The following is a 13,335-nucleotide window of genomic DNA, read 5'->3' as shown; positions in this document are numbered from 1 at the left end:
TCTTTGATTATTTAAGTAGGATGTTATGAAAAAATAGGGCTAAGCCCAGCCCTATACATATACAAATACAATTGATGATATTTAAAACTTAAATGAGATATTGATTTGAAAAAGAAATTTATGTTGAAATTATTTATGTATATAATGTGAAAGTAAATAATTCAATGCACTGCTTTGCTGGATTGTAAACCATTTATTAAATAGGGTGCATGAGTTTAGTCACTGTTTCATTCAAGTGGCTGTACCTTGGATTAGTAGGTACTAGATATGTGTGTAGCTTCTGTACTAAAATATTTACACCATTTGATTTATAATTTAGTTATATAATTTTTATTTTATTTTAAAAAAGTCAAGTTAGGTACCTATTATGGAAGAAATCATTGCTTTAATTAAAATGGTATTTACTGTGAAACATCTGCTTGCAATGCACAGTCTATTACAGGCTAATAAGTTTAAAATAAATGGATTAAAAACATAGGTAGGTGAAATATCCAGCAAATCTGAGACTAAATGATTAAAGAATTTTAATTATGTAAAACACATTAATCAATATTATTAATAGGTCCATCATTGTGTACTCAATGGTTATAATAAAACCTGAACTCAAATAATCTTATATGGTTCCCTCAGTGGTTAGAACAAAACTTATTTTGTAGATATCTACGGTAAATAACAATCTTGTACCTATGTTATTACACGACAATAATATTTATATGTTGTTTAACCAATATTCTTCAATTCAGGGAGTTCCAAGAGAGCTCGTTTTTGAATGTTTCATCTAGTTAATATTTGTTAAAGAGAGAGAATAAAAAGTGACGTCGTGGTCAGTGCTTATTTTCAGGACTATACTTCTTTTTTTAGTCCTTTATTACCTTTATTTATTATACTTTTTTAGTCCTTCCTATGAATGGCAAGGCAGTCCTGACCCACCCGCAGCCATAGAAACGTTATTTATAGGAGAATCAAAAAAAGTGCTTCAGACACTTTTATTTGTAATTTCAAATTCTCAACAAGTGGCTACTTTAGTTAACGAGGGATTAACAATTTATAAGATCGACAAAAACTATTTAATCACCTTCGACAGGAAATCTAAAGACTTGGTAATTGGTGAGGTAACAAGTACATTTAAAAATCAGATTTATTTCTTTCATTAACTTGCTGGATATTTGCAGATTGTTGAGCTATTATCACCATGGATTAAAAACGCCAAATACATCCATTGCATCACCAGCAGCCCCGTTTCAGCCTTTCAAACATTGGAAAAAACTAGCAGTGAAATTACGTTTTCTCGCTGCATCAGCACAGATGTGGAAGTACCTTACAATTTCTGCAAAAGACTAGAAGCACCCAATTTAATAGAGGGACTTTCTGCTAGTATTTTGACCTATTGTGTGTGCTGCAATATCAACGCCAGTTTGTGGATAATTTACATGGATAACATGCCTTTAGACTCGGCAAATGGCGCTGAAATTGTCAAGTTGTTTAGAATATTGGGAATTAAAGTGGCAATTGATTTTAAATGTGACGACTTAAGTAGTAATTTGTATATTTAATTTAGATCGTTTAATATATTATTAATAATTACTTGTTGTAATTAGCAAAGTTCCTCAGCTCAAAAACACTCCTTGCCTATTAGCCCTATAATTAACTGATAAAAAAGGTTTAAGGGTTCACTAAAAGATTACTCAATACCATATGAAGGGCCTGGTCCTTTTGTCCTTTGTAAAAAGCTCTTACACCGAAACTGGTCTTTCTGGGGGACAGGAGGTATCAAAATTAACCCTAAAGAAAAGTGAATTAAAGACCGTTTATGGTTTAGACGTCGAAAGGTTACTTAAAATGGGATACTGCAAGTTCTTATAAATCCCTAGAATGGTCATTACTTAATACTGATTTATTACGATTATAAACAATCGCATCAGTATAGTGCATCCGGATATCAATACAAATGGCAAAGAAATGACTTGGATTCTTGAAGTTTTTACTTGTATGTACTCGTAAGTAGTACCAATTATTTTGATTTTATTAGATTTGAAAATTATGCCTTGGAAGACAAAGTTTAAATTTTTCATCTGCCGAGAAATCAATGAATCATGAACGAGGGAATGGATATGAAAAAGTAAGTTCATTAAGTGCCCACCAAACTTTGAAAACTCCTCAACAATGCCGGCTGTATTAAAATCGTTTTAAAGAACAAGCAATTTAGTATTTAAGTAAGTGCCACTAATTTTTTTCAGGTTAATAGTCATTAAATTGAATATTCTAGGGGATGGGAAAAGTAGGAAAGCCCTTAGGTTTGACGCTGATGAACAGCGGGGTTATTGTTATGTGGGGGTCAAGAAGTGTGATGCGTATTTGCACAACCCAAAGGCATTGATTTGAAGGTTCACCAATAATTCAAGCTTTTATACAAACAATGTAATAATTATTTGTATAAAACAGAAATTATGCAAATATATGAAAGAGCATGACACGATAGTGAATTTCGGCATCTCTAAAATAAAATTCCCCAATTCGATCTTCACAGAAGAGTATTATATTCTGGTACCAGCAGCATTTCATAAAAATTTCGCTTCTTATGTGACCAGAGATGTGAGAGCCAGAGTTGTATTAGAGGCTCAAGTGTCCACTGTTCTTTCTTATTAGATTCTGGTATAAATTGAGCGTTTGTAGATAGCACAATAACGCCTATTGCGCATAAATTTCTAGTCTCTAAATTCAAGTTGGTTATTCCAGATGCTTGCATAGGAGCTAATGTGCCCTCATACTTCGAGTATCTCAGGAACTTGTATCAAATCGGTTCGAATTCTTGAAGCTTTGCTAAGTGAGAGTTATTTCCAGATTTTCTTGATTTAATTTTTTTTTAATTATTGTAGATGTAGAACTGAGTTGAGTTTATGCACTTTAAAAAATATGGGGCACCGAGAGGCTGTTAGTGAATCTCAAACTCCTTAAATCATATTTTTGCCTCAGGTAATTTTTTCAAAAACTGCATTTATTGCATGTATTATGCTTCAGTAGATAATTGTAAGAGTCAGATTTCCCAATGTTACGAGGATATCACATAAGCGTTGTGATTTTTTTAAAGGAGATAACATACAATTTCAAATCCTTTAGGTTGGGAGTTGATGTGAGATTTGATGTCTACGCCTTAGCAATCAGAAATATTTTTAAGGCAGTGTTTGTTAAGAAAATTCTCACGTGATGTTAAATTGTATGATTTTAGTTGATTGATGTTAATTTTAGTAAATTTCTTAGGGTTGTGGCGCCAATGAACTTGATACGAGTTTACTTCCAAACTCGTATATGGGAAGTTTGATCAATAAATTTAGTTTGACTCGTGTCAAGCTCCGTGGTGCAAGCGCCTATTAAAAAGATATCCCTCACTTTTATGCACAGCTTATCCCAAGTTATAATGAAAAAATTACCGATTTTTCCTAAAAAAAAAAAAAAATAAAAAGGAAAAAATAAACGTAGATCTTAATCAATGACAGGTATTCATAATATTTATTTTATACCATGCTCGACTGAAAGTATCAAAGGCACTGTACAAAAATGATCTTACTTAAATAACATTAACTATAAGCCCCAATTGTATGATTGTGACTTAAGTGCAGCTCAGCTGAACCAGGGTTGGGGCTTGAACTTTTCCATAAGAATAGCATTGATTCAGCCGGGCCAAGTTTAAGCCAAGAATGCACAATTGGGTTTAAGAGTCTTATAGCACAACTAGAAATGTATACCTATTTTACTCATCAAGCATTATATTGGCAAAAAAAAATCTCATAATGAATTAAAACACTTTGTATATTAATGGCCTTGTTTCAATAGTTTGATTTAATTTCCTAAAGGGGGTAAATATTGTCTGTTTGGTGGTGAGTTATAACCTGAATGTCCCCCGTTATTTACACCCTCGTTTCCAGAAGCACCGTTCTGGTAGTTTTCTCTTGGCGTTTGATTTCCTGGGTAGCTATCATTAACGCCTCTAAATCCATTAGTAGCTTGTGATTTCACCTCTTGCTGTCCATTATTATAACTTCGATTTTGTGCCTCTGGATATTCACCACTTTGTTGTTTTCCTCCATTTTGTCCTGGATAAGTCTGAGGCCCTCCATTCTTAAACCCATTAGTGCCTTTTCCATTAGATCGTGGAGGAAGGTATTGGGTGCCTTGGCCAATTTTCCCATTAGTGCCAGGAGTTTTATTTGCACCCGAATTTTGTCGATTTAGATAATTTGGTGTTTCTGGGAATGCTAATGGTCTTTGGAAGTTCTGAGGACCTGCATGAAAAATCTGTTTACGATAGCTTATATTAAAATATACTTAATACTTAATACCTTGAGGATTTGTTGATGAATACCCGCTATTATTTTGTTCATCTGGATTGTTTGAAGGATATCCTCCTTGGCTGGATGGAGAAAATACTACTCCAATTGGTCTTTTTGGTGGATGTCCATTCCCTTCAGGGCTTTGACCATTGGTTGATTGATAATCTTTTTGATTAGATGAAGAAAATCCTGATGACCCATTTGGCCTTTTTGATACATATCCATTTCCTCCAGAATATTCGCCATTATTTCCAGATGCACTTTGTTGATTTGCAGTTTGTCCCTTATTGTTTGAAGGATATCCTTCTTGATTAGATTCAGAAAATCCTGATCCATTTGGTCGCTTTGACGCATATCCATTTTCTCCTGCATTTACTTCATTGTTTGATGGATATTCATTGCCTTCAGGATATCTATTATTTATAGGTGAAATTGATTCAGGTATATTTGGTCTTCTTGGTTCAAATGCAGTTTGTCCATTATTTGAAGGATAATCTTTTTGAGGTGATGAATATTTTTTTCCATTCCGAGCCTCTTTTGGTCTCTTCTGCTCTGGATATCCATAATTTTCTCCTTGATTTGCTCCATTTGGTTGATACGCAAATTGGCCATTGCTTGATTTATGCCCTACATGAGCAGATGGATATCCACTCATGCCATTATTTTGAAAAGAAGTTGACTCAGGCGTAGTTGATCCTCTTGCCTCATCACTTTGTCTATTATATTCGTCTTGTTTTGATGAAGAAAGTCCTGGGCCATTTGGCCTCTGTGATTGATACCCATTTCCCCCTGTATATGTATTACTTCCAGTTACAGCAGATTCAACTTGACCTCGTTGATATCCCGTTTGGACATTGCTTGATGTTCCTCCATTGGATGAAGAAAATGGTCTACCACTTGAAGGATATTGCTCACTGCCTCCCGGATACCTGTTATTTTCAGTCGACTGGAAATTATCAGGGCCATTTAACGGTTGATATTCAGGGGTTCTTTGACTTGTTCCTCCTGAATTATAACCCCCTTGATTATATCCAGGCGTTCCGAATGCTTGATCAGAGTGTTCTCCAAAAGCTGGAATTGCACCGGTTTGCTGTTCCGCTTCTTTGATTGAATAATCATATATGTTTGAATTTATGCTGTAGAATGAGGGAGCTGAAGTGCAATCGAATAGATTCCACCACACACAAACGAGATATTCTTGATGGAAAATGGTGCCATTGGGGCAGAGAAAATCGTAGGTTTTGTTATTGGCGCATATGTGGAATACCTGGCATCTAAATGAATAAATTCATTCAAAAAATCTGAATATTGTGGCAATAAATTGTACAGGTACCTAGTTTCTATGTCTGCATAATACCCCGGATATTCCTGTTGTTCACAGCTAAAAGATGTTTCAGGAACTGATGATAAAATAGGATAATCTTGTTCAGGTTGTCCAGGAATTGCCGAGTAATCTCCTTCCTCTGCTTCAGTCAATCCAGAATCGCTATCACCCACTACAGAATTTTCAAAATTCTGTTCAGGAAATCCCCCTGGCTGCCCCAAGTTAGATTGACCATTCTGCGATGTAAATTCGTTGCTTGTGGAATCTCTAGGTCTTGCAGCTAAAGACGGCGATGTAGGTTTTAGTTGTGAATATTGAACCCCTCCAGAAATGTTGTCATCTGGATATCCTGTAACATTCAATGAGGAAATTTGGCAAAAGAATTGTTGTTATTACCAGTGGTAGTTGTCAGAATCCCCCCATTTTTTCCATAGCCCCCATTAGGTCTATTATAATTGCCAGGCTTAAAGCCGTCTGAAGGGGACTTAGAAAGTTGCTGTGACGCCTCGCCCTCAAAGGAGGTTTCTGGAGATGGGTAATTGTAGCCTCGGGCCTTGAGAATTACTGTCATTGAAAGTTTATTTCGAAGGGTTTTGACTTACCAAAATCTTCGTGAAGTAGAGAAATAAAACTGAAATTTTATTATATCGATGAAATTTAGTGGAATTATAAGAGGGTAAGTTTGTGGCGAATACTTACCGAATCCACTGCTAATCCACCCCATATTATTGGGTTCTAGAAATAAATTTTAACCGGGTCCAATAACTAAAGCACACAAACACTATTTCACTAAATAATAGAAAGAACTATATTAAATACAATTGAGCTCTTTGGAGTCCCTTGAAGACTGAATAAGAACCATCCACGCGAAACTATATATATATCAACTTACCCCATTTTAGGCATCAGTATTTTGTCCACCCACTTAACAAAAATGCGCCAGATTAGGTAATTCTTCGCTAAAGAGGGGACTATAGCGTCTTCGATGGTAATTATTCTTCTAAGATGCACGTGAAGAAGATTTTTTTGCAGCAACATCTTATAGTCCATTAAATCAATCATGAAGTTTTTTTTAGCGATTTTTATCTAAATTTTTCTCGAGCGGAAACGAATTAAATGCGGTTTTGACTAAATTCTCCTCAATTTGTTCTTTTCCTGAATCGTGAAAGAAGCTAATCGGAAATTGATTAGTCGACTGAACTATAGGAACCCATCTTCATTTTCAGTGACGGTATTGAGGTTGCTTCAATGTGGGAAATAATTGAATGGGTATACTGTGTTGGTACTGACGGGTAATAGATTAACAATAATTATTATTGCTACTAGATTCCTTTTAGTGCCTGCTATTAGTATAATTTTCCTTCGAAAGAAGCGAACGTGCTCTATGGCCACAGAGCTGCCTATAGCGACAATTTGTGTTGAGAATTGCATGGTTGGGCTCAATCAATTCATTAAAAAGATATACTTTTGATTGTCAATAGATATAGTTCTTATTACCTGCTTTGTTTCATAATACAACTTTTCCCAGGCAATAAGCATCCCATTCAATCTCATTTTGATTGAATTCTATTGATTGCACCATCGTGTGCTAGTCGCCAAAACTCTTTTGCAAATGAGACACCCATCAGCTATTTACTTTAGGATTGAACTCTACACTGTTCATCATGAGCGTTTTGAGCATGAATTTGTCGTGTTGCGTTTATCTAAAAGAATGTCATACTCATCATCTTTGCCTTGTTACGAAATTTACCTTATCTTGTTATTTTGTCTTATTTAAGAGAGCTACTTTTAACAAGGAGGAGACCTTAAGGAGTCGTCTCGACCCCAAAAGGCTAGACCGCAGTAATAAAGTCAAAACTGCCTGGTTTACATATAAATCGAGTCATTTTTAATTGACTGAAACGTTAGTGATATATAAATGTTCTTCATTCCTGCTATCTGAGCCAGATTTGATCTCGGCTTGTGTAACTGGTGTAACCTCCACTAAAGCAAAGATGGTCGTTATTATTTATTGTCCTCACAATACGTGGATTTGTCTTTTAATCTTATCTCCGAACCTGAATCAATGGGAAAATTTGTTTTCGATAAATTAGGAAGAGATTCCATCGCTTAACCGCCTACGATTTGCAATATAGCCTCATCAAGCTTAAAGTGTTATGGTACGGTACCGTCGTGGAGGTCGTGTAAACCTTAAATTAACCCATTGGATGTTTTAGCTGAAAATCGTAACAAGGCCAAGCGCAAACGCGTGATGATCGATAAACGTTGACAATGATGAGCTTATTGAAGACTGAAAACGTATTCTTCCCTATCATTATACTTTTGCACAACTAAGCGTGAGATCCTTAATATGTGTAAAAGCTTAAATTGTTTTCGTACCAACAAATTTCGTAACAGCTTTGAGCTTAATGGTTATTATAGAGTGAATTTTGTTCTGCATTTGCAAGGCTAATGGAAAAATCAAAATAAGAATTTCCTGCTTTTGTAGCATTAAATTTAATACGCCACCGGAGATTGTCGAATTTGTCTTATTTTTGGTGGTTGTAAACTTCTGGTTTCCAAACTGGCCTGAAACGCTTTTGAATCGCTGCAGTCCAATTTGATCCTGCACTCATCTCTTTAAACCTCCTGACACGCCACTGCGAATTAGCAAAGGCTTATTGAAGTTTCAACGAAAATACCTGAAGAAACATTAGGTTTTCAATGTGAAAAGAATTTGATCCTGTCCTCATCGCTTTAAATCTCCGCCTGCATACTCCTCTTGAGGTTGAACAATTTAAAAAAAAATTTTAGTGGTTGTAAGAAAAACGCGAGGTTTTTAAATAATTGATGAAAATTGGTGGTGCAGCATGTCTTTAAATGCAATTACGAATTAAGATTATCGAAGAAAAATTTAATGTTTCTTTCATTCTTTTATCCGCTACGCCACTGTGATTTTCTAGGGGATTTTGCCCGTTTTCATAAGTGACATAACAGAATCAGACTTGAGACGTCACTGACTTCTTTCCAATTTAAGAGCTCAATGCAGGTAATTTTTTTTTAATTGATTTATTGAAAATGAAGATTCAGAGGAGTATTATCAAAGTTTATCAAAATGTTGAATAATTAAAAAACATCCGTAACTGCGTTTAAAAACGTGATACTTCCACTGAACCCTTTCTCGATTAACATTTGCAAGTTAAGTGAAAATTCCTCTGCTGAAATCGGTGGCGTATCGAAAAAAGTTTTCAAAACTTTTGAGTTTGCTAAATTAACGTGAATGGCATTAAGCGGATTATTGACGGTTCCACACATTTCGCAGAGACTCGAAATAAAAAAGCAAAATACTTAGGTAGCATTGGGCTGCGTGTTGTAGTCTGTTATAAAGCGAGACAAAAAAAGGAGTGCCAAATGCATTTCTATAAAAAATAAAAAAGTATATTTGCAAAAATTAATTTTAAATAGTTTTTTTATTCAATTTTGAAGCATTATGATAATAAAGTCAATTATGATAATGATATGATAATTCGCCAAGAAACAAACAACATTAAGATCCATGTTCTCAAGGAGTTGTTACTAGGTTTTTAACCACAGATTCGTGAAGAACATACATTGCTTTAATTTCAAAATGATCCACCCTAAGTAACTCTTGAACTATGTATTGTTTTGAAATTTTCAAAAACACGTCAATTGAGACGTCGAGAGGGAAACTTTTTGAGCTTATGTCCAATCCCCTATCGGCAACCCCTTGAGTAGGAGTCGCGTCAACCCTAAAATCTTAAATGGAATGGGGGATCGAGTGATACCTCATTTTAAAGGGCGTACCGAGACCTTTTCACCTACGAAGTTTCAGCTCATTCCATTCAACCATTCCAAAATAGCGGCCACTTGAATTTTTCAACTTTTACAACGAAAAAATTATTTTATCAAATGTTCAAAATTGACTCGTTATATCCAGCAAGATAGAGCTCCCCCTCATCATACTTTAGTAGTGATAGAATGGTTTAATGAACGGTTTTCTAAAAAATGGATCGGTCGTCGAGGCACAATGGATTGGCCAACAAGATCTCCAGATCTTACTCCTCTCGACCTTTTCTTTTGGGGTTACTTGTGTATAAAACGCCAATTGAAAGTATTCAAGAACTGAAAAATTGGAACGCAGAGGTATTACCAGACAAACTTTCATCAATGTTCGCAAAGAATTTAAAATAGACTTTATTATTATCTCGAAAATACCGGGTCACATTTTGAACATTTGACAAAATAATTTTTTCGTTGTAAAAACCGCAAAATTCAAGTGGCTGCCGTCTTGGAATGGTTAAACGGAGTGAGCTGAAACTTCGTAGATGAAAAGGTCTTGGCATGCTCTTTAAAATGAGGTATCACTCGGCCCCCTATTCTATTTAAGATTTTAGGAGTGAGTCGCCCCCTGCTCAAGTGGTTGCCGATAGGGGATTGGACAAAAGCTAAAAAAGCTTCCCCCTCGACGTCTCAATTGACGTGTTTTTGAAAATTTTAAAGCAATACATAGTTCAAGAGTTATTTATATTTAGAATGGTTCATGTTGAAATGAAAGCACTGTATAGAAAACCGACGAAATTCCCCATCTGCAACTTTATTAGCACATTTTGATGAATGAGAACCATCCCCAAAAACATCATTTACAGGATCTCAACTAAAAGCTTCAATGAGCGGTTCAAGCACAATGAGATTTACTATAATTATAGTAAAAAATCATGATCATTATCTACGAATATCCGTCGGATTCGTGTCGGTTTTGGCACAAATTTTCCGCAGACGGCTATAAATTCGAAATTAATCACTGTTTAATCCGAGTGCTTGTGACATGCGGAATGTAATAGATTTGCGTGACTGAAGAGGAGATTTTTATGACATAACAATTATAAATATATAATAAAATATTAAGCAGCCGACCGTGCATGTGACATTTAACCTTGGAAGAAATACGATAAAAATGCATTAAGAAAAAATTAAAGAGCATTTACATTGGTGGTTCCGAATCAAGTTCAAGATTAACCGCCTATGTCTTCATCAAGAATCAACAGCACTTTTTATTATTTCCATTTGACATGATTATGATTTTATTATTGTAGAGTCGTAAATCACCATTACACATACACACGTGTTTTGCAACACTAGTGCCGTAAATTCGCTCTATTGTTCGATTCTTCTATGTTCTGTTGACACTTTTTATATTCTTTCAGATTATGTAATGGGAAAACTTGACTGAAGACGCTGATACTGCCAATATATGAAGTCTGGCCTCTCTCAAGTGAAAGCCGAAATGTAGCGAAATAACCAATGGTATCGAAAACCATAAAAAGGAAAACTTCGCGACTGCCAAGACCAACGAGAAACCTCAAGTATTCCCAAGTATGGCTGAAAATTTGCTTCGAAATTCTTCAAAGCTAATTTTGGAGTGTTTCCTATTGATTCCGATGATCTATTGATTTCCGAGATTTGGCCATTCGTCCGCTAAATTTTCTATCAAAATCTGAATGCGATCGCGTGCAGAAATGTGAGAAAAATGATGTAAACTCGACATTTAAGGACACACGTAATTCCTTCTGTTATCTATGGAACAATGACGTTGGTGGGAAACGTATTAGTTTAGAAACTAGAACTTGATTTTGAAACTATTGCCGGTCTTTTATGGCTTTGGGACAATGGGAGACGTCTTGAAAAAATTATGACTGAACCTGAAGATTTATGTGATCGAAAGAACTTGTGAATACTTAAAATCAAAGAGAGCTTTCTAAGCTAACTATCAGTTATCTAACACATAAGGTAACCTATAACTTCGATTTAATTTCGCATCTTCGATAGGCATCTTCCGCTTATGTCGTGCAAGACGATTTAGTCACAGATCGAATCTCAAAGCATTTGCATAGATACATTATTCTTAAATTCATCCTATGGGTACTCAATTTGTTTGGTAATTGAAAATATGGAGGGTGGCACAAGTTCCGTGGATTATACATTGCTGTTTTTGTAGTTTTAATTCGATAGTTGGTTAAATTGAGGTGAAGTTGCAGAATTTAATGCTGAATAATTTGCTACTGAAATGTGTGCTGAAAAAACTGACCTGAACTAACTTGAGTTAACAACACTTGTCTAAGGCACATTTCTATTTTCTTCCCGACAATAATTTCCTTTAAAATTATATAATTTTTTATCCATTTCATAGATGTGTTGCCTTTGACCCACAATTCAGAGCCAAATATCACTTTTTTCGCAGTGCATTCAATTATCGATAATTTTCGACAAATTTACTCAAGTGCAAATTAAGGCGGAAAAAAGTACAAACGTGCGTGGGTCTTCTTTGGGTGCACTTGCATGAGTTAAAGTTGTTGAAAACGATAGATTCACTTGCCTTGCACGAATTGTATTTAAGAAGTTTCCAAGATACATACAAGATAGCTAGGGTCACCAGGGAAAAAATCGCGATAATTACACTAATGCAAATTACCACTGTAATTCGCCAGTGATTGACTCAACGCAAACCAATATTGCATTGTTGAAATATCGTATTGACAATTGAATGAAATTTTCCGCTTTATTTTGTGCCCATTTGCATAGAAATTAATTCTATAGGTATCCAATTTCTTTAGTAATTGAAGATATACAGCGTGTTACAAATTCTATGTATTAGTTTTGCTACCTTAGTGATTACAATACGAAAACCGGTTGAATTTAGGCAAAGTTGCGAATTTTAATGCGGAATAATTGGTCAAATAGAAATTTAGAAATTAATACATTTCCAAAAATATCCGGAAAAAAATCATAATATTAAAATTCCTGACAATAATTTAAGTACAATTACAAAGTGAAATTTTGCAATAAATCTACTTGGCTGTTATTACATTGATCGTAATTGATTACTACTGATAAATAAAGATTAAAATTGAGCATAAATGGCTACAAATAAAGCAGATAATTGAAGAAATTAAACAACATTTAATTTTTGTTCTGAATGGTCAAAATTAACATAACATTTAAATGGATAAAAACCCATTTTTAGTTTTATTTGTTTTTTATTTAGCTATTTTGTCCAAAAACAGGTTAATTTTTTTATTCATTTCATCCATCCCTGAAAATAATTTTATTTGAAATGACATAGGATCCGTGTTGTACTTTTTATAAAAAAACACAAAAACTATAAATTTTACGATTTAAAAAATCGGAGTACTAAAGTATGTCTTAATATTTCGAAGCCTTCAGATTTAGCTCATGTTGCATCTATACCACAGACTCAATCCCAAAAAAGCGAACATAAAGTCGATGGAGGCAGCTTATAGAAGCTGTTGCTAATGTCCAACATTTTGAAAGCTTTCCTTGTTTTTCTTTTTTATGAGTTAAGTTTCGCAACGTTCTCCAGTTAAGAAAATATCAAAGCTAGGCGATATCGATTTTTTTAAAATCTGTTGGAAACAACTCTACTACATCGTTGCTGCCATCTATCAGCAGCTAAGTACAAAATAAAGTAGAATGTTTATGGGCTTTCTCTCGTAGAACAACCAATAAGCAATAGATGGTGCTTAAACGCTAAAAAACTTAAATAATGATAATTAAAGAAAAATGGTTTAAAGTATGCCACTAGATGTCGACATATTTGGTACTATGTCTATCATCAAGCCCACTTACATTGCTCTTTAGTCTTCGACGCAGGGTTTCTACTGCCCT

General features: G+C 34.7%; 2 protein-coding genes and 1 pseudogene across 3 annotated transcripts in view; 2 read left to right on the top strand and 1 right to left on the bottom strand.

The window, feature by feature from the left end:
• The window catches only part of PSMG1 (Proteasome assembly chaperone 1), a 49,404-nt gene extending 47,823 nt beyond the window's left edge, over positions 1 to 1,581 (top strand). For both annotated transcript variants that reach the window (XM_066398158.1, XM_066398157.1), the window contains 2 exons: positions 896 to 1,112; positions 1,173 to 1,581. In XM_066398158.1, coding sequence (XP_066254255.1) covers positions 896 to 1,112; positions 1,173 to 1,553 — 598 coding nt within the window. In that variant the 3' untranslated portion in view covers positions 1,554 to 1,581. The remainder of the gene's footprint in view (positions 1 to 895; positions 1,113 to 1,172) is intronic.
• A 63-nt stretch (positions 1,582 to 1,644) lies between these two features.
• Positions 1,645 to 3,205, top strand: LOC136414294 (glutamate dehydrogenase, mitochondrial-like; annotated as a pseudogene).
• Positions 3,206 to 3,644: 439 nt separating this feature from the next.
• On the bottom strand, positions 3,645 to 6,779 carry LOC136414293 (uncharacterized). The gene is made up of 6 exons (XM_066398214.1): positions 6,352 to 6,779; positions 6,255 to 6,283; positions 6,049 to 6,205; positions 5,662 to 6,001; positions 4,338 to 5,602; positions 3,645 to 4,280 (listed from the first exon to the last, which is right to left on the bottom strand). Exons 1-6 carry the CDS (start codon positions 6,374 to 6,376, stop codon positions 3,838 to 3,840), a joined length of 2,259 nt encoding a protein of 752 aa, XP_066254311.1. The 5' UTR covers positions 6,377 to 6,779; the 3' UTR covers positions 3,645 to 3,837.
• Positions 6,780 to 13,335: the final 6,556 nt, after the last annotated feature.

This window comes from Euwallacea similis, chromosome 17 (assembly GCF_039881205.1).
Source record: "Euwallacea similis isolate ESF13 chromosome 17, ESF131.1, whole genome shotgun sequence".
NCBI lineage: Eukaryota > Metazoa > Arthropoda > Insecta > Coleoptera > Curculionidae > Euwallacea > Euwallacea similis.
Note: the sequence above shows the minus strand (reverse complement) of the source record. Positions and strands in the feature narration are given on the sequence as shown.